General features: G+C 37.3%; 1 protein-coding gene across 22 annotated transcripts in view; it reads left to right on the forward strand.

The window, feature by feature from the left end:
* Window positions 1–25,805, forward strand: part of AFDN (afadin, adherens junction formation factor) — a 119,156-nt gene that overhangs the window by 9,117 nt on the left and 84,234 nt on the right. For all 22 annotated transcript variants that reach the window (XM_031504320.2, XM_077782082.1, XM_021544178.3 and 19 more), the window contains exon 2: window positions 24,207–24,402. In XM_031504320.2, the coding sequence (XP_031360180.1) occupies window positions 24,207–24,402 (196 nt within the window). The remainder of the gene's footprint in view (window positions 1–24,206; window positions 24,403–25,805) is intronic.

Raw genomic sequence — 25,805 nt, forward strand, 5'->3', positions numbered from 1 at the left:
TATGTGGAAACAAACAAAATTGAACCATGCTGTGTTTTAGAAAGCTTTGCATTGCTAACATGGTTTTCATAATATCACTTCTTTTATGTTGAGAAATCTGGTTTGCATTCACCTTCTGTGTACAGTTTGATAATATTTTCTGCATTCGGATTATATCCAAGCATTGCATACTTATTGTAGAATGCTGTGTATTTTATTGGGAAACATGTAAGTTGTTTCCACTTAAAGTGATAGCCTTACTGAACATGGCTGCTACTTACTTTCAGGGTAGACAGAATGAAAGTTTTAAGACTTTTTCAATACTCACTGTACTGTGTTCTGGCTGTTGAAAGATTAGAATAGTTTCTTTTCATATCTGGAAAAGGAAAATAATCTGAAAGTGGTGATGGAAAGACAGTGTTTACTAATGAAAACATTGCTTAATCCTACTAATTGATTTTGAGGGATTTGCCTATTAGGTCTAGAGTTTGCTCTATAGTGAAGAAGGTCAAAACTGGAATTATTTAAGATCACTGCATTTTGTGATCTAATTCTTTCTCTTTCTTCAGCCTTTAAAAAAATAAAAGGCCAAACCACTGTTTCCTTCTTTAAAAATCAGTGAAACGCTCTAGCAAGGCCCTTCTTTGTTTTGTGTGAGATGTATTGTAATACTTTTGATAAAAGTCTCCAGCAATACTGAAACTGTATCTAGTATTTCATGAGAGTTGTTCTTGTTGCCATAGCGCAGCAAAGATTATTTCAATAAATTCACTTGTTATGCCTATAGCAAACTGTTTTGCGACAGATAAGGACTGATATGTGGACCGGGGAAAAAGAAAAAAAGGAGAACAATGAAGTAATTTTATGCACTGACTACTGGTATATTCACCAAAGTCATCTACCAGCATCCAAAGACCTAACCAGCCCAAAGTGGTGACATTACTGTAGTTCTGGGAAGTTTTCAATATATGAGCTGAGTTTGCAGTCTGTCTCAGGTGTTCTATCCATTTAATAGAAAAAAAAAGTGCAATAAGAGAGGATTTGTCTCTCTCCTGGAGCCTTTGTCAGGATTTACAGAAAAGCATAGCTTTTGACTAAAGGTGTCCTGTAAAGTCGCATCTGTGATGAAAATGGAGTGATTGAATACAGTGTTTAAAATTCAGGTAGAATTTTCTGAAGCAATAATCAGCATTCTCCTCTAACATTCTGATACTGGCTCTGTATCTTGAGTGTTAGATGTTTTGAAGGTGTGACTAATTCTTACTGTTGTAAATAAATTGTTTGTGGTCTGCTACAAGCTCCGGAATACTTCTGTTTCACAATTTGCTTTCTCACCTGCATTAAGTTTAAGGTTGGTACATCAAATTTTTGACAAGACAAATTTGAAAACTTTGCCTTCTCAAAGTAGTTCTCATTCATTTTGAGTGATAAAGTGTCAAGTGGCAGAAAAAAAATTGATAGCATTGTACCAATGTGAGACAGTCATGTACTGAAGCTCAAGTGTTGTACAATGTTCTGATACTGATGGTTTGTAAAAACTTTTGAAACTCAACACTTGCTTAAGTATCTGTCTTATCTTCAGTATTCATTTGTCTCCAGGTCTCTGAACTTTCTTGTGCTTATGGATGCTCATAAATATCCATGTATATAATTATAAATGTAGTGATACAGCTCTCTCAGTAAACCTACCTGTGTTGAGACCTTTTCTCCCTCATTTCCTCCCACACGCACTCTGCACCAAAACTCTCAAATCCATAACATTAAACCAGACACTCCAATCTTCTACTTTTAGGGAAGAATGCCAATACAGCAGTCTTCAAGTGTGTTCATCCCGCTGCACTGGCTTCAGAGAGCAGCCTTATGATTATCTGCCTCTGTCAGAAAAGTGAGGTTACAGATCAGCCTGGACACCTGCCATGTGGACTTTGTAGTTTGGAGTGGCCTTGCAGTTGGACCTGGTTATAACCAGCTAGTTTTTGTGCTGCTGGTGGCTGTGACACCTGGGTTTTCTTCTAAGGGAGTGCTTTTTGGCTTGCTATACTGTTATAACTATAGATACTTTTCCCTTATTTTGGAGAGGATTCCTTTTAATAGGCTTTTGACTTGTATCATCTCTTCTAAGTGTCTGCTAGGTAGAGACAGACTGAATTTCCTGGATTAACCTTATACTGAATTCCTTAGCTGCTAAGAAGGAAACCTTGCACCAAGGTGAAAAATTCCTTCCTAACCACCTCAGAGGTAATATGGATGGTACTCAGGGCATATAGAGCTTAATTTATCCAGATCCTGAATAGGGTTTCTTTATGTTGCTAAAGGGTTAGGACAATTTCTATGATCCTTGATATACATGCCTTTTTCCTAGTGTCAGCTTTCTCCTTCTATAGCAATATCACAATGTTATCAGTAGTAGGAGAAACCTGCAAGTAGAGTGAGATACCAACATATTTCTGATACCTTTATATCCTTAATTTAGGAAGTGAAATGTTGAATAGCAGTGTTCTTTGTCATGGCTGATGGATGTGTGAGTAATCTAATTCCACCTCAGCAAGTGTAAAAGAGGATGAACATTTTCACAGGTACACACACAGTGTTCTGCAGCCACTTCTTCACTCACCTCTCAGCACTTCTGAGACACAGAAAGGAAGTGGGCAGTCTTGATCCTCTTCCTGACATCATGTGGTTGTTGTCATGGGGTTCTGTCTTCTGCCACGCAGAACTGTCCATATTTGATTCTCTTCCAGCTCTGTGGTGTTGATGATAATGACTTTTGCAGCAACCACAAGTACATGGTAGCAGTTAAATTTGTATGCTGCTTTTTACTGTGACTTTCAGGAGCTTTGGCCAGCCCTTTCTCTGCCTTATTCTCCACCCCCAATGTCCATCTGACCTAAACATCATTAAATGTTGACAACATTTTAAAATCCGTGCTTAGTTTATTTCAAAATTTCTTTTCTATATTTACATTCATGAAATCTAGGTAAAAAGAAAAATAAAATTTCAACAGGTTTAGATTTTGCTAAAGGTTACTGCTTGCTGTATGCAAGGGGACTTTTCCCTTTAATTACTGAGCTTTTGTTTGTATATGCCATTACAAAATAATGTGGTAGTCTGACTTTACGTTACATTGGCTATCTGTATAAACCAGTTTTATAAGTAGAACATTTATGATACACTTTGTTCATGCAGTGAGCAATTTAAAGTCTAATTCTTGAAAGTGAGCAATGGTCATTCAAGTATGTTTGGAACTGAACTATATTACTTGATTTTTTTTCCCCCTTAGACTGCTTCTCCAAGTTGTTGCTATTAGCAAAATTGAGCATTGAGACTAGCTGATCTCTAAGGTCCCTTGCAACTCAAGCCATTCTGTGATTCTAAAATGATATTTATTTAGATCATGCTTCTATTGTACTGTACTCTTGAGTAGCTGTATCATCTTCATAAACTGTCTTGGTGTGTGTATAAAAGACACCTAACCTTCTCACGTACTTATAATGTTTCCAGGACAGTAGGATGGGAAAAGTGATGCAGATACATGAAGTAATATGTTGAAAACTGTTGTAAATTTAGTCACTACAGAGCCAGAAAGAGAAGCCAGATTTTTATAGATGTATGCAATTCTCTAGGTTATCGTAATTTGAGATTTCACCTTATAAAACATAAGGGGAAGGGAGTTAATCATACTTAGAGTGTCATCTGCCAGCACCATCACACCATCTCTGGTTTAAATCTTCCGCGAGTTCTATGGTAATAGCAAAGATGGCCTCTTTTCTCTCCTGGGGAGCTGCCTGCAGTCTGAAGAATATTATGTATCTTCGTACAGAACTTGAATAATTTTCATGTTTGGGATTTTGTTTGTTTCAGAAATACTTCTGTGTCAAATGTACAAGAGACTGCCTCACTTTAGTAAATAGGTGACTTTAGTTCCAAATGTGAGGAATTAAACTGCCAAGGAGGTGGAATGGACCTTAAGGATCACCTGGTTAGAGCCCTCCAACTAGATCAGGTTGCTCAAGGGCTTATCCAGTGTCTGTCCTTGAACATTGGCTGCCAGGGTCGGGGCATCCACAATCTCCCTTGGAAGCCTGTTCCAGTGTCTCACCACCCCCACAGTAAAGAACTTCATCCTAATGTCTAATCTTTCCCCTCTTTCCATTTTTGTACCCATTACTCCTTGTCCTATCATTGGAGTTCCTGTCAGACTCCTTTTCTAGCTTCCCTGTAGGCCCCCTTCAGATATTGGAGGCTGCTTGAGATTTCCACACAACCTTCTCTTACAGGCTGAAGAATTTGGGCTAAACAGCTGTAGCTTTTCCCCCAATAATTTCCTTTTTCCACATGTGTAACTTTCTGGTGTTCTAACATCTTGTAAGCTGTTAATTAAGGCAAGCATGTATGTTTTATTAAGATTTTTTGAAGTGAATACTGAATACAAAGAAATTCAAAATCCTCAAATGCTTTGCAGTAATAATTTAAAAAACAAAATCTAAGTACCTAATTACAAGGAAAGTTTGTGTCTCACTGTGGAGAGTAATAAAAAAATGCCCAGAACAAATGATACGGTGTTAACCAAGACTGTATAAAATGTGCATGTGTTTGGGGTTTTGGTTTTTGTTTCATTTGTAGGAATAAGTCTGGAAGAGTTTACTGTCCTCAGCAGTAAAGAAACATACATGCAGTAGTCAGCATACATACTACACTAGGAGACATTATTGGTTGTTAATTAAAAGGAGAAGAAGCTAGAGACTCCTTAGATTTGAAAATTCTTTTCCACTTCTGCATGTTGCTATCTTTGCTTCCTGACAATTTTTGTTTTGGGTCATATTCTCATATTCTTGTGTCATACTCCCTCACTAATGAGAGGATAGACCTCATTGGTATAACTTTTCAGCTGTGTTAATTCTGATTATTTGCTGCAGAGACTGTTGGGCTAATATCAGCAGTTAGTTAAAGCCTAAATTGTTTCACTGTGAGTCAGAGTATACTTGAAATCATGTACAGTAGTATCATTCATGCCTTCATTCACGATGTTTTAATATCTGAGTAAGCCAAACCAAGTTCCTGGATGCTTTTGTAATCTGAGCCTGTTTAAACTCGAAATAGTCCTGTTCACGGTTAATCATCTGCGTTAATGTTTGCATTGTAACTTGTCCTTGCTCTGTGTGCCATTCGACTGACAGTCCCTTGATAAGGATAAAATGAAGGTATTTGATAGAATTGTGTTTTAGAGCAAGAAAATTTCTGAAAGTAAGCAACCATTTAATTTTCTGATAGTTTCTTGCAATGTAGAGATGACAAATGAAAGGTAGGAATTTAAGTGAAGTTAACTAAACATGCGAATCATGTCACTGGCTGCAAAACTAACTACTGGGCAGAGGTGGAGAACTTGGTTAAAAGTGAGAGTTCACGCAAGATGCACTGGCAAACACATTCTTCTGGCAACTCCTGATTAACAGAGCTGTAGAGACCAGTTTTGTTAACCAGTGCTATATGATAAAACCAGTAATTTGTTCACTTCTAGAGGAAATCTGTAGAATAGAGCTGGTAGCACTTGTAAAAACATATCTCTTTGGTAACCAAATGTGCTATTTGATGGTGAAATGAGGATTTTTATGAGTAGCCTCCCCTGAGCAAAGTTACTTTCCTGGCTTGGGTAATACTTCTCACTTTCTTATTCTTATTGTATATTTTAAAAAAAGTATATAATAATAATATTATATGCAAGTAAAAAAGATATATTTTTGTATGTTGCAGGAATATTACAAAAAACTTCAGTTGCAAGTATAAGATGGCAATATAAAATTTACTTCAATATATTGAAAAATTAGGTTGTATTTTCAAAATTAAAAGCATTTCAAGCATTTTTTTCATAAAGCTGAAATATATTCCAGAGGATTGGAATTTAAATAGTGAGCTAGTCTTACTTAAGGAAAAAAAAAAATTGCATTGCTTTAATAAAATGCATCAGATGTGGACTTGGTTATTGCCAAAATCTGCTCCTCGAGATGACTTTCTTCTTGAAACAAGCATGAAAATTTTCATTGCTTATTTTTGTAAACCTTACTGATGATGAAGAGGGGGTAGCATGTGGGACAGGGAGTAATGGCATGTCTAAGTTCGCTAGTTCTTGATCATGGCTTAAAAATTAAGAGGTACTGGAACTACCATTTCTGACTTTGATGTTGCAAATGAATCCATCTAAGTTTATTAGTATGGATTGGTCCAAAGAGAAGAGCTTACAAAATGGACACCTATATCCTTAGAGAGAAAAGTATGCTTTCTCTTTCTTTTCTTCTTCGTTCAGACATTTAGAAGAATGTCTGAAAAATTTGGCTTTGGGGAAAAGATGTATTTGCTTGCATTAAACTATTCCAAGGATAGGGAATCCACCACCTTGCTGGGCAACCTCAGAGTAAAGAATTTCTTCCTAATAACTAATATAAATCTACGCTTTTTCAGTTTAAAACCATTCCCCTTAGTCCTGTCCAATACATGCCGTTGTAAAAATTCCCTGTTCATGTTTCTTGTAGCCTCCTTTAGGTACAGTAAGGCTGCTATAAAAACACATCTCTAAAGTTTTCAATTCTCCAAGCTGAACAACCCTAATGTCTCAGCTGTCACAGGAAAGGTGCTCCAGCCCTCTGATAATTCCTCTCTTGAACTCTCTTTTGTCTTGGTCTGCCCCACTTTCCTTTTGTTCCCGCTTTCTGAGTTAGTTTTCTTCTGATGTTCTGTTGCTTTGTGGTGTTCTCAAAATCAAGCTGTTTGCTGTGGTCAGGTTGTGATTATTATTATTATTAATAAGATTTCCACCCACTCCTGCCTTCCTGTGCCCCACATACCCTATAGCAGCTATAGGTTATCAACAAATGCATATTGATAGTAGGGAATCACTTCCCTTGTTCCACTCAGATGCTTGTGTAGAGCTTCAGGACTGAACTGCTTTCAAAAGTAGAACCCATGGAAATCTCGCTGGTTTGAGGATGTAGGGAGGGTGAGGAATATTGATTTTTTTTTTTCCAAAGCTGCCACTTCTGAGTTTTTGCCTTAAATTTCTGTGTTTCTCTTGAGTTTTTTTATTTTTTATTGGTTTTGGTTATGTAATCTTTCTTGAAGAATGAACTTTTATGTTAAAAGAATTATTATTTCAGGCATACGGTTGATTTTTTCTGCATTAAAAGTGAAATTGTTATGCAGTTCACTAGCTAAAAAGTGTTCTGCAAAAGAAAACTTCTCAGATGCCAGTGAATAGTCAAGTAGTGGAACGGGTTGCACAGGGTGGTTGTGCTGTTTCTGTCCATGGAGATTTCAAAGAACAGGCTGGAGAAAGCTGCAAAAGGGCCTGGTAAGACCTCAGAGATGTCTTTCACTGGGAGGTTGGATTGGAAACTCCTGAAGTTCCTTTCTCCCTCAATTATCCTGTAATCTTAGATGGTTCCATGGTGTATATACCCATTCCTGTTTATTTCTAATTGTGATGGATTGCATTGCATTATTAATGACTCTTCTTAATGTGTAGTAGAACCACTTTATATAGGCTTTACTGTCTCTAATGTCTACCATTTGGGTTTGTACCTGAAGAGAAATTTACAAATATTATACTACCACTTAGAGTACTTTATTTAGCTTTTTTTCCTCCCTTCATTTGTCATGGCCCTTGTTGAGACACATGTGTTGGTACATCTCAGTATTGGGAGCTCTCCTGTTGGTTGGAGGTCATGTCTAAATTAAGGCTATCTGCCTGCCTGGTTGCTGCAACAATTAGTGTTTTCTGTTGCTGAACAATCATGGAAAATTAGCCTGTCCTCCACAGATAAGGGAGGACAGGCTAGTCCTTTGATTTGGAATAGACCTCAGGAGATTTCTAGTCCAACCTCCTGCTTGAAGCAAGGTCAGTCCTGATGTCCTTGAGTGCCTTTCTCCTAAGGTGTTGAAAACCCCCTAAGGACCAGTAACTGCAGTAACTCTGGGCACCCTTCTTCATTGGCTTGATGGTCTGAATGGTGAAAAAAGTTTTCTGTATAGTCAGTTTAAATGCTGCTTTTGTTTCAACTTCATGTCCAGTGTTTCTTGTCCTCCCACCATGCCCTGTTGATCACTGCTGCATTGTCTTCTTGGCCTTTTTGCAGATCCTGTGAGTTGCTTTGTAGGTCTCCCCAAAGCCAGCTCTTCTCCAGGAGCAAGAAACCCAGTTCCTTCTGTCTTCTGTCTTGCTTCCTTAGATTTAGGTTCTTCAGCCTCCTAAACTTCCTGTAGCTCTCTGCTGAATTTCAGCTTATTTCTGTCCTTCCTGTACTGACAGCGCAAAACCAGAGTGATGGGTAGAGCAGTATAATTGCTTTACTTGACCTAAAGCTTGCATTCATCCTTTTAATGCAACTAAGCATGATGTTGACTTTGTTGCCAGGGCATGCATCTGAATCATCTTCTGCTTGCAGTCCACCAAGATCCTCAGGTTTTATTTAGCAGAGCTTCTTCCCAGCCAGCTGTTCCTTGAGCCTGTGTTGTTGCAAGAAATTTTGCCTTTCACTGTTGGGACTTTCCTTTTGCCCCTGTTGAATTCTGTTGAATTGAAAAGCCATACAAAACCTTGAGCAAAAACAAAGTAAAAATACCCCACCTAAATGCCCATCTCGAGGAATTTCCTTTGGCAAAACATTTAGGGATGTACTTGAAAGCTTTGAATATTGAAATGCTTAGATTCTTTTTGAAGTTGAGTACAGCATTCTTCTACCCATCCTATACAACCTTCATGACTGAAAATACCGAAATGTTTCAGGATCACTTTATGTATCCTTTGACTTAAGCAAACTATGTTCCGTCAATGTGTCTTGTGTGTTAGATTGCCCATGGGAGATAGGGTGAGGTCCCAGTGTTGCAGGACAGGAAGCATTTGTAAGTTGTGTAAATTGCACAGTTTTGCTCCCATTTTCTCTTCCTGTACTTCTTCCTTCTCCAGATGGCACGCCTGTATTCGTTACTGGAATGGGTAGTTGCAGTGAATGAGCCGTGCTGGATTATTTTTGTTGATATGTGTTTATTGGGAATAAAAATTTGCTTTCACTCCTGATCATTGTTAGTGCATAAAACTGTATTTCTACAGTATGGTGTGTTGACTAGTTCAATTACTCATGCTCAACCTCATGTACTCTGTTTTGAATTCTGCTATTGTGACCCATTCTGCTATATGGGTCTCTGTGTAATGCTGAAAAATAGGCCATGCTGGTAGTGTACCATTTTTGATGGAAGAAATGCTGAAGTACTAGTTTGAAAGTAGGCTATAATCTTGTCTGGCCAAAGATATTTGTAAAAACTTTGTTACTTCAGTGGAGCATTTTTACTGTTAAAATGTAAGTTGCTGTTTTGAAACTTTGGTAGTATTAGTCTATTAATTCTGCAAATGTTCTTAGGCCAGTATTAATACAATAGGAATTTTAAGATTAAATAAACCAAATAAGAAACATCTCAGATACTCAGAATTAAATTTTATATGTTGATACTAAGTTTAAAGAAGCTTTAAGTGACCTTTTCTGCATGTTATGTTTGAATCTATTTTGATGCCATCTTGCTAGCCATTCTTAACTAGATTAACTACTACTTTAGCTGTTAATCCCTATATTCAGATGCTTGTTCTAGGATTTCCTTCTGAAAAAACATGGTTTAAAAGGTTTATTGTGCATCCTGGGAAGTCATTAGGTCAGAACTGGTTTGCCCCAGAAGTTCGGAGATCAGAATTGTGAGTTCCTCAAGAAAAATATCCTTCCGAAGGTCTCCTTTCATAAGTGGAATCTGCTTAGCTGAAGACTGTCATTGCAGTGAGTGTGGGGAGACTTCGTAGATTATGACAACATGAAGTCTTGATGCTGGGTGAACAAACTCTGGAAGGGAGCTATTGACTTGTGTTCTCAAATACCTGTAATCATCTTTTCTCTCATTTCTAGGAATGAAGCTGCTACCTAGACTAAGCAATGCACAAATACAGAAATGCACTGTTTATTTTCAAGTTCCTTATCCCAGACTAGGGTGGATAGGAAGGGTGAGGAAGAAAGTAGTAATGTGAAGGATGCCTGCATGATGATTAAGTATTCATCTTTTTAGTTGTCTTTTTGTTGTTCTGATCTCCTCCCAACTCCACCCAGTCTTGTAACTGATGATCTAACTGACCTGCCCTCTGAAAATTCCTCACTGCTCTGTAAGCAGAAAGAGCAAGGCACTATGAAATGAGGGGGCAGTATTAGTTTGGTTGCTGACCTACCGGACTAGATCTGTTCTGATGCTAAAATGAGAAGCAAGTGATTCTTGATTACTTCAAGTTTTGAGCACTTAATCAACTGAATCAGTCCCATACTTGCCTTCCAAACCTTATGTCTAAAAATGTAGCCAGATTTCTGCGTTACCTTATATTGCAACAAAATTATAATTTGTCCTACATAATTTTAAAGAAGTAATGGTATATTAGTGTTTATGACTGGGAAAAGAGCTGCCTTGCTACTTTTTGAGAATCATAATTTTTCATAAAACATGAGTAGTCATGCACAGAACATTTACTCTAATGAGAGACACAACTCCAAAATATTTGAGAGGTCATGATCAACAATTATAATAAGTCAAACTATTTTTTTGAACTTGACTAATGGTAGTTTCTGACTGAATTCCTTCTGACAAAAAATCGCAGGAGTTGGTCTTTATGCTACCTCCACAAGATACCTTTCTGTAGATTATTTCTGCTATTATGAAGAGAACTGCAAAGGAAATGAGGAGCTTCCCATGTAATCAACTGGTCAGCTGCTGTTTCCTCTATCGGGAATAGTGTTGGCGATTACTCACAGTCCCTGGGTTTGCATTGTTGTCCTGAGCATGGAATAAGAGACTGTGAAGCAGTAGAAAAAAAGGAAATACAGTGGCCATGCAGTTACAGAAAGAAAGTAGCTTTTTATGCCCATACTGAAGCTTTTGAGTGCTCCTCCTAATGACTGGTGGCACATTGAAACTTTACCTTTAGCAGATCTAATTGAGCGTTTTAAACATGTGTAGCCCACCCTGTCTCTGAACTGACTTTGTTAATTGACTGCTTTTTAAAATCTCACTGTGTTTTAATAATTTTTGTTTACTCTCCTCCTCTGGCTTGTTTTGTTGGAATGCTGTGCTACTGTGATCTCTGCAGGACTTTGGAGATTCTGGGCTGTAAAAACTCTGTCAGTGTTTGTGTGTGGACAGCATCTGCTGCAGCAGTGTTTTGCCGAAGATGTCTTGGCACTGCTGAGCAATTCCTGTACCATTTGTGTCATTCCTGCTTGACCTGAACCCTTTTTATGTTCAGGACATATAAAAAAATTTGGAGGATAGAGTTAGAAGCTGGTGATTGGAGCTCTCATGTATTCTAAACTCGGTGGCTCCTGATGTTTTGGAGGAACCACTATTTACAGTAGAAATAACATCAGCTTGGTATTTAAGATATTCAGTTACTTTTAGTTGAAGCAGTAGAAAACCGTGTATATTTGCGTGTAGTGCTACTCATAAGCATAGGTTGCTATGTCCTCTAGTACTAAAACAAGAGCATGATTTAAGTTTCCTCAATTAAATGATTTAATAATTGAATTATAGCCTTTTCGAGGCCTATTATAGTGAGTTTCAATAAGTTTGATAATGATTTGTTTGTTTGTCCTTAGGCAAGTGAAATAGATGTTTAGACATGGATGACGAAATTCCCACGCACCCACAGATAACCAGTTTATTTCCACCACAGAAAGCCAGCCTCTATCATACAGCCAATGGGTTGGATTTCTGGATCTGCAGAAGCATTCCTTACCTCTGTAAACTGCTGCTATTGGTTTTATTTTGGGTGTCAATAGCTACCCAAGGAAAAAGTATGTGGATAAGGTTTCATAGGTGAAAGCTGGTAAAATGGCTTTCTAGCTGCAAGAGAATGCTCCCTTCACCCCTTCTTCAATCGAACAGGTTTGTTTGGGTTTTTTTAATCCCTCCTTTATGATGGCATTGGGTTTTATGTGGCTCGATGGTGAAGTTCTTAGGGAAGCTGGGAGACTACGATTAGTTCTTGTTGGGTTTTTCTCTCTGAATTGGCTCATTAGAGTTCACCTAAATGCTTGTGTTGAAACAATTATAATGACTCACAGCTGGAGTGGGGTAGATAGGGATAGGGAAAGCCCTTTCCAATGTAACTGTTAGTTACCATTGGATTAGCTTAATGTCATATTTTCCCTTCCTGCCACAAGCAGGATTTACGGAGTAATTTCTCTCTTGAGATACGCATCCGGTAATCAACAATCAGGGACTTTTTGGGGAATTTATTTTGAGGTCTATGTGACTAGTATATTCAGTGTTCTATAATAATAATAATATGGAAGATACATAAAAGAAGAAAGTATTCAGGTATAGAGATTTTCTTGTTAGATAAGCTTGTTTAGAGAGCAGGACCTTTCAGCCAATGAACTTGCTTCCAGTCTTGCAAAACAGACACTATTGTAGATTGGGAGCAAGTGTGGAACCCCACTGGGAAGAGGAAGTTGGTAGGTCATTGGAATGTAAAATACTAATTCAGTGAGAAGGGCGCCAGCTCAAGTACAAAGCATTAAAGTGTATTGTTGTGTTGATAGCTACATGGTATCTTCTCCTTCAAATCTACAAGTAAACAGAGCATTGAGGGAGTAAAATCAAAAGCAAGGTAATGGTTTTTGGTCGTGCAGGTGCCTTAGGAAAGAAACCTTTTTATATGCTTGGGAGTGCTTTGAGCTAGCTTTTGTGTTAGAATGGAGGATTTTGTAGTATGAGAACAGTCAAAACATCACAAGACAGGGAGTACAAAACCACTGTCAGTATGAAGATACTGTATATGGTGTTACTGCAGAGAAAGCCCTTTTATAGCTGTCACAAGTTGTTTGTAAGTGCAACTAACTGAGGCTGAATGTCATTCATGAAGCACGGTGCTTGATGAAATTGTTGCCAAAGATTATACAACAGGATTAAGTAGGATTTGCGGAGAGAAGGCTATCAACAGATGAATTTTACCAAACTATTAGAATTACTCTATAGATTTTTCACAAGCTATTTGTGGCCTTGGTAGTCCAACATTAAGATAACCAACTTTAAGATAACTAATGATGTTAATAAACTGCTTTGTAAGTTTTAAGAAATTACCCGATTCCTTTAAATATAAAAATGAGTTCTTAAAAATTAGTCTTCCAAGAGGAGTTTTTGAGTGACTGAATTAAAAAAAAAACCCAAACAAAAACACAACTGTTTTTGGGACATGCTCCCATTTGCATGTTGTAATGTCAACCCTGTATTTTTTTTTTTTTTAAAGTATTCAAGTTAATGCTTTCTAATGTTAAAAACTGTGTGGCAATTTCTTGTGTTAATTTGACTACTTGTTTAGTTGTATCTGTAGTGAATGAATATCTTTTTTTTTTCCCTGAATGTGTGATAGAAATAACTAGGAGGGTGCCTTAGCTTGTGCATGTGTATGCTTACTTTAGACAAAGCTGCATATAAAAGCAGCATGGTTGTGTGTCTTTGGCTATGACACAGATCATCTCAATAATTTCATTCATCAGTGCAGATTTTCAGTTTGTTTTTTTTCAGAACTATTTTTGTAGATGTTGATTATTTCATAGCCTGAAGTGTGGCTGATATGCCCTTAAAAAAGGAAAGGGGAAACTTAAGTATTTCAGGTAGGGAACAAAAACAGTAGTAGTTTAAAAAGAAATCCTTTGCCCCATTTCTATAGAATTTGTTACAATAAAATTTCATTTAGTAGTACATTTTGACCTTATTACATCAAACCTCCTTCAAACTCACCTAACTTACTTGGGAAATAACATTTTGAAATCTAGTCCAAGCTTGTACTTAAATCAGAATGTTGAGGTTTGGGGTATTTTTTTTCATGCAGATTCTGGGCTGCAGTTTGTCTACTTCAGGAGAATCAGGTGCTTGTTTTTCTATTAGGCTTGTTAGCATTCCTACCTCAAACTTCTGACTAATTAGCCTGGTTGCCAGAGCTCCTCCATGCAGTGTATCAGATAGCACCAGCGTTTTTCTAGTTCAGTCAGTGTAGCTGGATGTCTTAACCCTGTATGGTGCTGATTCCAGTTCATCCCACAGGACTGAGAAACCAGGGTAACACAATCAAGTTTATCATTACAGAGTAGAAATTGGCTCAAACTTTACTGGCTGTGTCAGCATAAATACATGGCATAGCCCTTGTTACATTATGTAAAAATGATTCTGTTCTTATAGTTTCCTTTGATACCCTCATCATACTGAAGCCTGATACTAAAATAGTAAAAATGCAGTGCTAATTATGAGAAATTAATTCAGACAGTTGTTCATTTAAAGGATTGTTGGTGTTGTTGTTTTTTTTTTTTTTTTGTCACTGTAGTGAGAGTTTATTTCTTTTATTTCCAATATAGAGGTTATACTGAAAACAAACAAATACGAATGTTTTGTCAAGTGAATGTGAAGTCATTGAAGTGGGCATGGTTTCTGAGCTGCTCTAAGTATTTGCTGGTGACAGCTTATGAATGGGCACCAGCTTGTCAAATTTGGGTTTTATTTGGTCTGTTGGTTCTTTGATTGAATCTTCAGCCTATGTCAGGAGTGTGAAGTTGCCACTGTAAGAGGTCAGAAACAGACAAGAAATTTGATATATTTTACTAAGTAGTGTATGTACTTCTGAACACTAGAGAATCCATATGTGAGGGAAATGGTAAGAATAATTTTATTTGTGCCATCTATAATAAAAGTGTAATCAGCTTTCGGAAGGCAGCCACAAGAAGCCAGTCTTCATGAGTTTGATTGCTGGTGGAAATGTTTTTTTCTGTAATGCAGTTTTCTGCTGTAAGTAGATTGACATTTTTGTTAGAGATATTGAGTTTTCACTCAAAAAGAAGTCTCTTTTCAGCTTTTCATAGTTTCACAGATGAATTTGCAAACTACTTGTATTGCCATTTTTTATGGTTTTAAGACTGTTTCTAAGACATTCCTGCATCGGTTTTATTACAGAGGAAAAACTGTAATATTTTTAGGTTATAGAGAAATTATCATGTAACTCTGGAATCTAACAATCTATATGCCAGTTATAGAAATAGCCTTCAGATTACAGTATTCTAAATTTTACTTTGTGACTGTAGAAAATCAATTTATCTAAATGCCATGTGATTGTGGACTAAGTCTTTAAAATATCTGAGAGATTGCCATTCGTGTAACAAACTACAGTTTCCACTTAGCTCATGAGGGCTGCTAGTCTCTACTAGGCTGCTGCATTTCTGCTGCCTTCTTTGGTCTGGTGCTTATCTGACCTGTGTCAAGACTTCACAGTGGAGCCAGCATAGCCTGAGACAAAAAGCAGTGAGTGCCTGCTGGCTTACCGTGCTGGAGTCAGGTACATGCTGATGCTGGTGCAGAAGTGGGAATGAAGTGTCCAGCTTGGCAAAGGCAGCTGTTTCATGGTTCCTTCAAATTAATACAAGTTGCTAGCAGGACAGTTTCCCCCAGCTGCTGGCACTGACAATTTCCTCCACACTGTATGAAGGGAAGGGAAATATCTTCCAGGTTAGCCTGATTCATGTTGCTGTACAGCTGCAGGATGCTGGTGCCTGGCATAAGAGAGGAGGTGGGAATTAGTGTGTCAGTATCAGGAAGTGCTTTCTGCAGTGCTAGAGTTTCTGTTGCTGACTCTGTGTCTGTACTTTTAATGTTAAAGTGAGTAAGGGCAGTCTTTTTTGTGGCCTGACTGATGCTTGAAGATGCTTTAAATACAGGGTTTGCAGCTCTGTAAGTAGCAATGACAGTGAAAAATCAGACTTCCAGTGCCTGATCTTTCATTCTCACCCTTTGATTTTCCTGTTGTAGTTTGCTTTGAGGTGGATGTAATAACCTGTTTCTTTTCCTCTAAACAGGATTGTTCAAAAGAAACAATCTTTAACATAGTAAATAGTATGGAGAACTCTGATTTATTTCAGTGTGTTTTTAAGATGCATCTGAAAAATGTTATACAGGATTGTCTGTAGTTTTAGTTCTCCTCTAAGTTTTCTGGTGTTGTGCCTTAGCAATTGTCTTAGCTGCATGGCAGTGACAGGTTGTAAATAAATAGTAGAATGGTAAGCAATATTTTATTAAGGCCCATTGCTGTTTATTATTTTTCTTCTTTTAAAGATGTCATCATTAATTAAAAGGAGGCTTTGTTTGGTTTTGACTTGCTTTTTTCCTGGTTTCAGGTATGATTGAACTTTGTCTGTACCTCTCTGCTGTTGTTGGAGACCTTCAGGCAATTTTGATACACCAGATGTACATCAATCACTTTTCTGTTTCCTTACTGTCATATCACCGCCTTTAAGCAATTTTCCAAATCACAATCATAACAACAACAACAACTTTATTAACAAGCTTTTGTTGGGTGTATTTTTTTGAGTATGTGTTGACAGTTGCTGCAAGGCTTTCAGTATAAGGGTATTGAGAGAGTCTCTATATGATACCAGCATTAATATAGTTTGTAAAGGGTGGTGTGTTTTAACTTGGGGGTATGATTTGATCTTCTGTAGCTTTATTTTTATTTGGAATTTAATCAGGGTAATGAGTGACTAAATAGTTACCAAACTGTTGGTGGTGCTTATTGTTGAAAACATTTTTTGACTTCTTCAGTTTACTGCAGGTTTCATTTTGTACAAAGAACAAATCTGCGTGTTCTCTGGTTGATTGTGTAAATGCTGTCCAGCACAGCTTAACAAAGCACACCCTGCAGGGGGCAGGCAGCAGCTGTGTTGCAAGTGCTGTGCTGATTTTGCTGATCACATACTATAGATTTGAAAATTAAGAATTGGAAGGTAATGTGTGTCATGCTTTTGAGGAGTGCCCTCGGCCAATTTTTTATTTCATTTTTAGTGGTAGCTGCTTTTTGACTCACAAGTCTTCTGTGAGGATGGTTCATGTTGCTTGTGTAATAATATCTTTTGTAAAAGCTTATGAAAACTTTGGTGTATTTAGGATGAAGTGTGGTTGACGGCACCACAGAATGTGGCTCTGGTAAAAGACTACTCTGAAAACAACTTGTTTTATTTTGAAGTCGGTAGGACCTGCTTCATCTACATGGTGTAGATGGGTTTCTTTCAAAACATAATTTTTTGATCTGCGAGGTAGAAGTTAGCAGGGAAATATTGAAGATTACTGTAATATATGTTTCAGCCCAGGAGTTTTTGTGTTAATCTTGCTGTTGGGGAGACAGGGAACAAGAAGCACGGACAATGCATATGAAGTATACAGTAAAATATTTATATCTATGATAATTCAGGGTTCACATGTGCATTCAAGCTGCATTTATGAAAGTTAATCCTTTTTTAGTGGATGTGATAGTTATAGACTTGAATTTTGGCCGTAGTTTAAAATTTTTTGTACCATTTGTCACATGCTGCAGTGGGTTTTGCATTAACTTCATTGCATTACATTTATATTGTGAAGATCTTTGTAGTACCTCTTGTCTTTTGGTCTTTAGGTTTTGTTTCATACTGTACTGGGGCTGGTTCCTAAGATCCAGTTTTCCTCAGGAAAATAAAGAGGAGGTTTCAGTTAGTTAGGATCTTCATGTTGTGGGTTATGGGTAATTCTCTCTGACAGAAAGGTCAACTGTTGGTCCTGCTTCTGTGAACATTACAGTGTTTAAAATGTTGTGGCAGAATGAGTCATTCTGTACTGGAAGCTCTTTGTTGATCCAGGTGTCAAAGGTTTGGAAGAGGAAGTAAAGCTGATAAATTTTTTTTTTACAGGAGCTGTTTTTTCATCTGTATTGTTCTTCCTTTCTTCTGTTAGATTAAAGGTAGACTTTTATCATGAAGCTGCACTTTTTGAAGTTAACTCAAAAACTGTAGGTTAATGAGAGCACTGTTTCTTTGCTACATGGAAAACAGTTTATTAGAGTTACCAGTATTTTTTAAAAAATATTTGAAATTCCTTTTTAATAGTATTGTCTGTCCTCAAGTTTCAAGTTGAACAGTCATTATGGGAATTGAGTGCTAGAACTGGAAATGAATGCTAGAAACCCCACCCTCATGTACTTTCACAGTGCTTATTCCCTTACTGATTTAAATAGGTTTTAATATATTGTAGGAAATATTTTTTAAAATACTCTTGTACTCATTAGAATTCCACAGATTTGATGCATACATATGGCTTTCAGAGAGGCAAAGGAAGCAATTGCATTTTACTGTGTAGACTGACAACAGGTCAGATACAAAGGCATTATATGAATACTTCAGAATATCCTGCAGTGATAGTATTGTTGCTGTGCTGACCTGTTATATCAATACTGTGACCTGAATTCATTTGAAAGCAACTTGTGTGTACTTTAATTCTAATTTTTGCACTGTGGATTTGTTTTATTGGTTGATTGGTTTTATTTATATTCTATTAGCAAAACTCCTGAGCAACAAGCACATGTACCTGAATAGTAATTGCAGCTTAGTTCTCTGTAGATTTCTGCTTGCAGAATTTGAATGGGGCACGAAGAAAGATGTGATGTTCTTAGTGCTGGATTTTGGCATTTTCTAGATGCAGTCATGCAGAATGTGCTTGCAAGGCAAACAGTGTTATCAATGCAGCTGGAAGAGATCAAAGCCTCTTGGAGGGGGTGCAGATGAGGATTTCTGAAGGGAAACTTGTATATTCTCTGCTGCTCCAGAGATTGAATAGTTTACAGAATGGGTAGTGTGTAATACTCCTAAATATTGCATATGTAGTGCTTTGCGATGCATGCAGGTGGGATAGGAGTTTTAATAGCCTATGGATACTCTTCGCTGGCTTGTGGGAGTAATAGTTTGATCTCACTTTGCTGTGCCCTACATATTATGGTAAATAACTCCCATTATCTCTGACACTTTAAAGGAGGGGTTTCCTTTCTCATGTGAGCATGGCGGTAGACTGTGGCTCCTGGATATTAATGTTTTGTTTGCTGAAGCTTCTCAGATTCTTCAGGAAGTCCAGGTTTCCCTGCTGCAAATCCCATTGTGTCACATTGCAGGCTTTTTCTGAGCTTCATATACAGTGCAGTCTTTTTATCTCTTTCTACTTTTTTTTCATATTCCTTCTTGACTGTTATATTGTGTAAAAGGAGTGGGATGACTGGGAGAAAGATGAGTTTGGAGACAATGTTTTTTTGTGGGGATTTTCTTTGTTTAGGGTTGCCAAAGTATTAAACACCTTTGCCTTCCATAATTATTAATGCTTTTCAAATGTGTATATAACCACTCTTAATTGGAGAGGAGAACCTGAGATGCTCTTCCCTCCATCTTTTACTTGGATTTCTCTGTAGCATAACTTCAAATGAGTGATCTTGATTATTACTGCTTACTGCTTTAAAGCAGAGGTCCACCCTTCACAGTAAGTAATGGGAACTAGATTTACAGATCAAACTGTTTTGAGAATCAGGAGTCACTTTTGTAAAGCCTCACTGAAAGCATTGGTGAGAATTGATGTAATAACTTGTACCTCACATCTTCAGTTTTAAGTGTGACTGGGGTGTTCTATGGGATTGACTTTGTTATGTTTGTTTGCTTCCTGCTTTTGTAGTGCTCTTTTTCATTTAATGATGTCTGAAGTTCTCGAGGAGAATGTCAGAGGAGATTGATAGCACTGAGAAGGCAGATGTTTTCTAAGAATGTGATCAGATAATAGAGCTAAAATTGCTTATCATGCATATAAAATCCTTAGAGGAATTTAGGAGTGTTCATACATTTAAGTAATTAGTCATTCTTGAAATGCAGAAAACATTTTTTTTTTTTGTTAAATTATAAATGACAGTTACTATCTTTATAGAAAAATGGTTTCAAGAGATATGTGTTCTGGGGAGATTCCTACACTTACAGTAGTGTATCTGGGAATAATAGATACGTCTATATCTATCTAGTTTAGGAGGAGCAATTTTTGTTCTTTAGCCTCCTCTTTTCTTGACACAAGTTCATATTATAAACTGCAGTGAACATACCTAGCAGTTTTGACAAAGTAATTCAGTAGTGAATGAGTTTGAGGATGAAGCACAAAACTCTGAAAAATAAACACTGTAATGCAGAGTTAGAGAGTGGAAATTTAAGTGCAGTGCCTGCCTTGTTGTCTGAGTGTGAGTGGTGGCATCTGTTCCTGTGTAGTTGGGATTCATCTGCTAAGCACATGGCCAGAAAGTTAAATATGGCTTGAACTGCAGCAATACACACACAGACACACACACACACACACGTGATATCAAAAAAATAATGAAGAGTAGAAGGGGTGTTTTTTTGGTTTTTAGTCTCCTATTTCTTGGTTTTCTGAAATGTGAAACCAATTATTTCCATGTCATCAAATACTTCTATTTAACTCTGTAATAGTCTAAGCAATGCCCCAAGGCACAGTTTGGAACATAATGGAAATGAAACATTAAAAGGGCTCTTATATGGGGAAGTGATAGAAGATTGTGATGCTGTTGCACGGTCTTTTTTTTTAACAGAAAACCTTGGAAAAAGTAGAAGGGAGGGGACAAGGACATGGTTTGTGGGGACACAGCTTGAGAAGCTGCTGTAGAAGAGGTTGGGGGAAATAGTGAGTTGTCACTGCATTCAGTTGTTTTTATATACAGATTGTCAAATGGCAGTATTAGAAAATCACATTACTTATTTTGGAACATGAAAACAAAACTTGCTTATGCAGACATTATATCTTGAGAATTCAAAATGTACTTTGGTCTTGTTGGTGTTGTTAGTACCTGGAAGTAAAAATAAGTTGTAACTTAGCTTGTTATTATTATTGGTATTACTAATATTGACAACAATAACAAACATGGTAGTTTAGAAACCTTCTTGGATTTTTTTTTTTCATCTTGTCTGAATGGACCGGTATTTCATTCCCTTACTCTTCAGTGTCTACTGTGTTATTTAAAAATCTGCAGATTAAAAGCTTGGCTAGTTGGCAGTGGAATGTGTCCTCAGTAAAACAATCTCCTCTCAAAAAAAAAAAATATTGGGAAAAGTTACTGGTGGTGGGAAAACCTGGCAGATTTTCTCTGGGCGGTGCCATGTCTAAAGAAGTGTTAATAGTGTTTCCTGAGGGTCTGTGGTGCAAGGGAGACTCCTCTCTCCCTTGTGGAACTGAGTATTGATTATACTGGGGGGTGATAACTTTATCAAGGGTCCAAGTTGTGTTTCACTGTGGTTTGTTGGGGTGGGGGGAGGAGGAATGCTTTGGAAGGTTTTAATTTTGGATTTAGTGTGTGGGGGGAGGAGGAATATTTTGGAAGGTTTTAATTTTGGATTTAGTGTGTGGGGGGAGGAGGAATATTTTGGAAGGTTTTCATTTGGATTTAGTGTGTGTTTTTTTTCTTTTTTTTTTTTTTTATTTCATTTTATCATAGTAGTAGTTTACTAAAGTTGTTTTTTTTTTTTTTTTCCTTTGTTACTAAGCTTGGGCCTGCTCTGCTCTGTTCCGGATTGCATCTCGCAGCATTCATTTGGGAAGGTGCATTTTCATGGGGGTGCTGGCATTGTGCCAGCGTCAAACCATGGCACCTTGTATAACGGGAAATAAATGTTCTAAATGGGACATGATTGTGCTTCATGATACCTCTGCAGAAGGCTTATGTGTTGTCTTTTGCAATGATCAAACAAATGGTTTGAAACTTAAAGTTGACTGAAGTTATCTGAAACTTATAAAAATATTGTGGCTCTTCTGTGAAGCATCACGGTTAAGGAGTTATATCAGAAGAGGCAACCATTTCAATCAAATCTGCACAAAAGTGTGTGTGGAATGTGACCCAGATTATTGCATGTGAGAATGCTCTCCTTTCTAGAGAACATGACACACTTAGATTCATTCTTCTTGCAGAAAGTACGGAATTTTCCTACCCAGTTGGAAATACAGCATACCGGCCCTATGAAAGATTGGTAAAGCTAAAAGGGCCAAGTAAGTAGCCAAGTACCTACACCTGCTGTGAGTTAAAGATGCTGCGCTGGAGGTACAGACCAAAAGCATGCCAGCTATCAAGGGAAGCGTGAAAGGAAGCTGGCATGACTGAACATCAGGCAAAGATAGTTACTAGAAAGCTGAAGTAGTATCCAAATGAGGAAAATTGTGAGGATATAAAACCTGACAAGTAGAATATAAAAGCATGAGATAAAAAAAAATGAGGAATTCTTTCAAATCAGCATTTGTTAAGAGAGAAAAAGGCAAGAAAGCAAGTTACTAGAACTACAGAATCTTTATCTGAAAACTGAAGGGAGAGATGAGGTAATTTTACTAAGTGGTCTGTAATGGCTCTGTTAGGTAGACACCTTCAGGCTGTTGGATGCAAATGCACTGTGAAACCAGTACTACAAAGGACATCCACTGGTGATGTTCTGTGTGAGAAGAAACTGCATTAAACTACAGAATTCATGGACGCGTAGTGTCTGTTGTAATAGACTTTAGAAAGGTAAACAGGACTTAGAAAAGAAGTTGTGCTTCAGACCTTTTGGAACTTATTGAAGGAGTTAGCAAGAACACATGTAAGGAAGCTCCACTTTGCTATAGTAGGTAGGATTTCCAGAAGTCATTTGATAGCCTTCTGCACGAGAGGGGTAAGTCCTTGTATGGATAATTAGTTAATAATTCAGTATATGTTATTAAAGACAAGAAATAAAGTAGTCAGGATACTTTTGAGAGGTGAGTAGTAGCTCCCTCAAAAATGTTCCCAGCTGAAGAATTATGCCCATGATTGTATAAATTGCAGTTAAGTTCAGAGTGTACGCAGAGGTGGGAGTTAGCTGGAGTGAGGAATGTGGAAACTGTAACTTCTTGCAGGAATGAACACTGGTTTGTAAGTACAATAGATCTGTGGGAACAGCAGTGCAGGCTCTGAAAGATTAATTCTGTAAATTGTTCAGATAACAGAGAATAAAACACAATTGGCCATTGTTGAGATCCATGGTGCATTTCATTGGACTGCTGTATTGGTGTAGGCTTGGGAATATCCTGAGAAAAGCAGTGCTTATTTCTGCATGTATCTAGGTGACATAGATGCTTGTCGAAGTGTAGGTTATTTGACTTTTTAATTACTTTAAAAATATTTTTCCCTTTCTTTTTGCAGTGGTCTTCTGAATGATAGAGTAGCTTCAGTAAATACCTCGATTCTATGCTGTTCAAAGCATTGTGAAGTGTGTCCTGTGAACAGATGTAGTACTGGAAAAGGCTGTGCCTAGCATAAATTCTATCACTGTGATCAACAACTAAGGATTTGCCTATTTCAAAGCCTCTGGAGAGTGAGGACAGGAACAATGATTATTAAACTGCAAATGTGGCAAAGTTGGCTGGAGACATGAATATATTTGATTCCTATTGAGTGCAGGACCCCATGATTGCTGGGATTTATGCAAGGAACAAAAATTGGCCAGGTAGAGACCACTGAGGGACTAAAATTTGAATTTGGAGTTGTAGTTCAGACCAGTAGTGGAGTAGCATTAGCAGACAGTATCTGCGTGAAGTTTGGTGTGCTGCAGTAAAGCACAGGCTCCAGTAGCTAGGGAAAACATTTGAGGATGTGAATTTACAATAGTTTGAACAAATTGCCTTTGCAATTGTAGTATAGCCACCTGGCTGACAGCTGCAATCCTTTTCTTCACCTCATGTTGGTGCTGAAGCTTTTTTCCCCCTCACAGAGTGTTTAGGGAGCTGTACCAAAGATTAACCTTTCTTAAAATAAAAAATACAAAGTCCTTAAAAGGCTGCTTCTGGTACAAACAGATGCCAGCAGGAGAGAGGAGTGCATGAAGGGGTGAAAAGAGGAGAGAAAGTTGATCCTGTGTGTTCTGTGACAGCAAGCTGTTTTCATTAAGACACTCTGCTTTTCCTTGAGCATGCACTTTTACAGATTTGGGCTGCAGGACCCTGTTCTGAGTTAGTCCTCAAGATGTGTCTCTACATTTTAGAAAAGAGGTTTTATTAATTCTCCTGAATATAGTTGTAATTTTGAATACTTAAAGATTAAAGTTCAATATTTTCACTAAGAGATAGTCCTTAATTTCTTTTTGCACGATAGCCTTTTGTTTCCCAAGTTTATAGTGTCCTGGTTTTTAATTCTACTACTTTGAAAATTTTGAAAACCAGTGTAATATTTGGAGGTATTTTCATAATTTTACATAACTTTGTAATGAATAATAAGAGAACTCTGAACCTTATAACTGTTAGCCAGCACTCAGATTTGTATTTTTATTTCTTTACAGGATCTCGAATTTCATGGAGTAATGAGATTCTACTTTCAAGACAAAGCAGCTGGAAATTTTGCAACAAAATGTATCCGTGTCTCTAGTACCGCCACAACACAAGATGTGATAGAAACTCTTGCAGAGAAGTTTCGACCAGACATGCGAATGTTATCATCCCCTAAATACTCACTTTATGAAGTGCATGTCAGCGGAGGTTTGTATTTATTCATTAAGTCCTTCCTGCATCTACACCACCATCTTACCTACTCCTAGTCAAAATATCTTTAGGCTTGCCCCCAGTTTCTGAACCACGTGAGACTTGGGATTTTTATTCTTAAATATGTTGCTACTAATTGTTTTCTGGGGAGTGGTTTTCAGGCCTGCAGTTAATGTAAGATTTTATTATGATCTCTAAAATGCTCTAATTGGCATCCTTTTAGTTTGTTGACATTTGTGAGAGAGTTGTTATTTCTGGAATTAGTAGGTAAAGACTAAATTTATAATAGGAGACTAGGATTGTTAAAGTAGAGCAGTTGAGAGTACATCTTCTGTTCTTTGAAATTGTGGGCCTATGATGGTAGCCTTGTAACTCGTGTTCTTCCACTGCTGAACTGGGGAAAGTTAAGCTTAATATTGCTTGAAGCCACTGTGTTTTTTAAACAGATCCTCTAATATTACCTGTAAAGAACTTGGATATCTAAATAGCGTTTTGTACTGCTAAAATTTGTCTGTTTCAGATCAGAACGTGATAGTGTGTGTGGTGGTGGTGATGGAGACAGATAAACTATCTTTTGGTTGTGTTTTTTATTTTTGTACTTCAGAAGTATACACAAATGCTTGAATGACCTTAAATTCTGCATTTGAAAGACTGAAAATAATTTATTTTCTTCTGCCTTAGATTTCTTTAAAAATCTGTTAATGCTGTACCTATAGTCAAAATGAAATTGTTTTCTTTGCAGAGAAAATTCCTGATTTTTAAAAGATGATTGAGGCGTGCAAGGTCAATAGGAGTGTTTCTTACTAAACAAAAATAATCAGAGAGACATCATTGTTTTCCTGGGCATATGTACTGTCTCCTTTTTTTCAAAGGGAGAATCAAATAGCAAGACTTGCTTAAGTTTTATTACCACTCTGTCAGTTGTTTTTCCATATACTTAAAATAGATATAATACTGTAAATTAAATATTGTCTCAGATCTGCATAATGTTATGGGGGCTTTTGATTTGTTTTATTGTTAAAATTTTGCAATCTTGTTTATTTTTGTGCAGTCTTTTTAGAATAGTATTTCTTGGGCTGCAACCAGACTGTGGTCTACTTTAAAGTAAATTTAAAATACGAAAAATGAGTATTTAGAAAGCCTAGGATGTTACAAAGTTCTAAACATTTTAACTCTAGATCTAACTTCTCCTCCAGAGTGGTAATGTTGTGTTCCGGGACTTAGTTCTGACAAAGGAGTTGTGCAGTGCTACCTTATGGAGATCTTTAGCTTATGTAGATAGATGGAAAACACTTAGGCTTATTGCTGGAAAGGGGACATGTAATTAATTCTACATTCCCCAAGCTTTCTTTCTGTCGCTATACTTAACAGGAAACATCAGCTCTGGTGTGTTCTGTTAA

This window comes from Lonchura striata, chromosome 3 (assembly GCF_046129695.1).
Source record: "Lonchura striata isolate bLonStr1 chromosome 3, bLonStr1.mat, whole genome shotgun sequence".
In the NCBI taxonomy this organism is placed as follows: domain Eukaryota; kingdom Metazoa; phylum Chordata; class Aves; order Passeriformes; family Estrildidae; genus Lonchura; species Lonchura striata.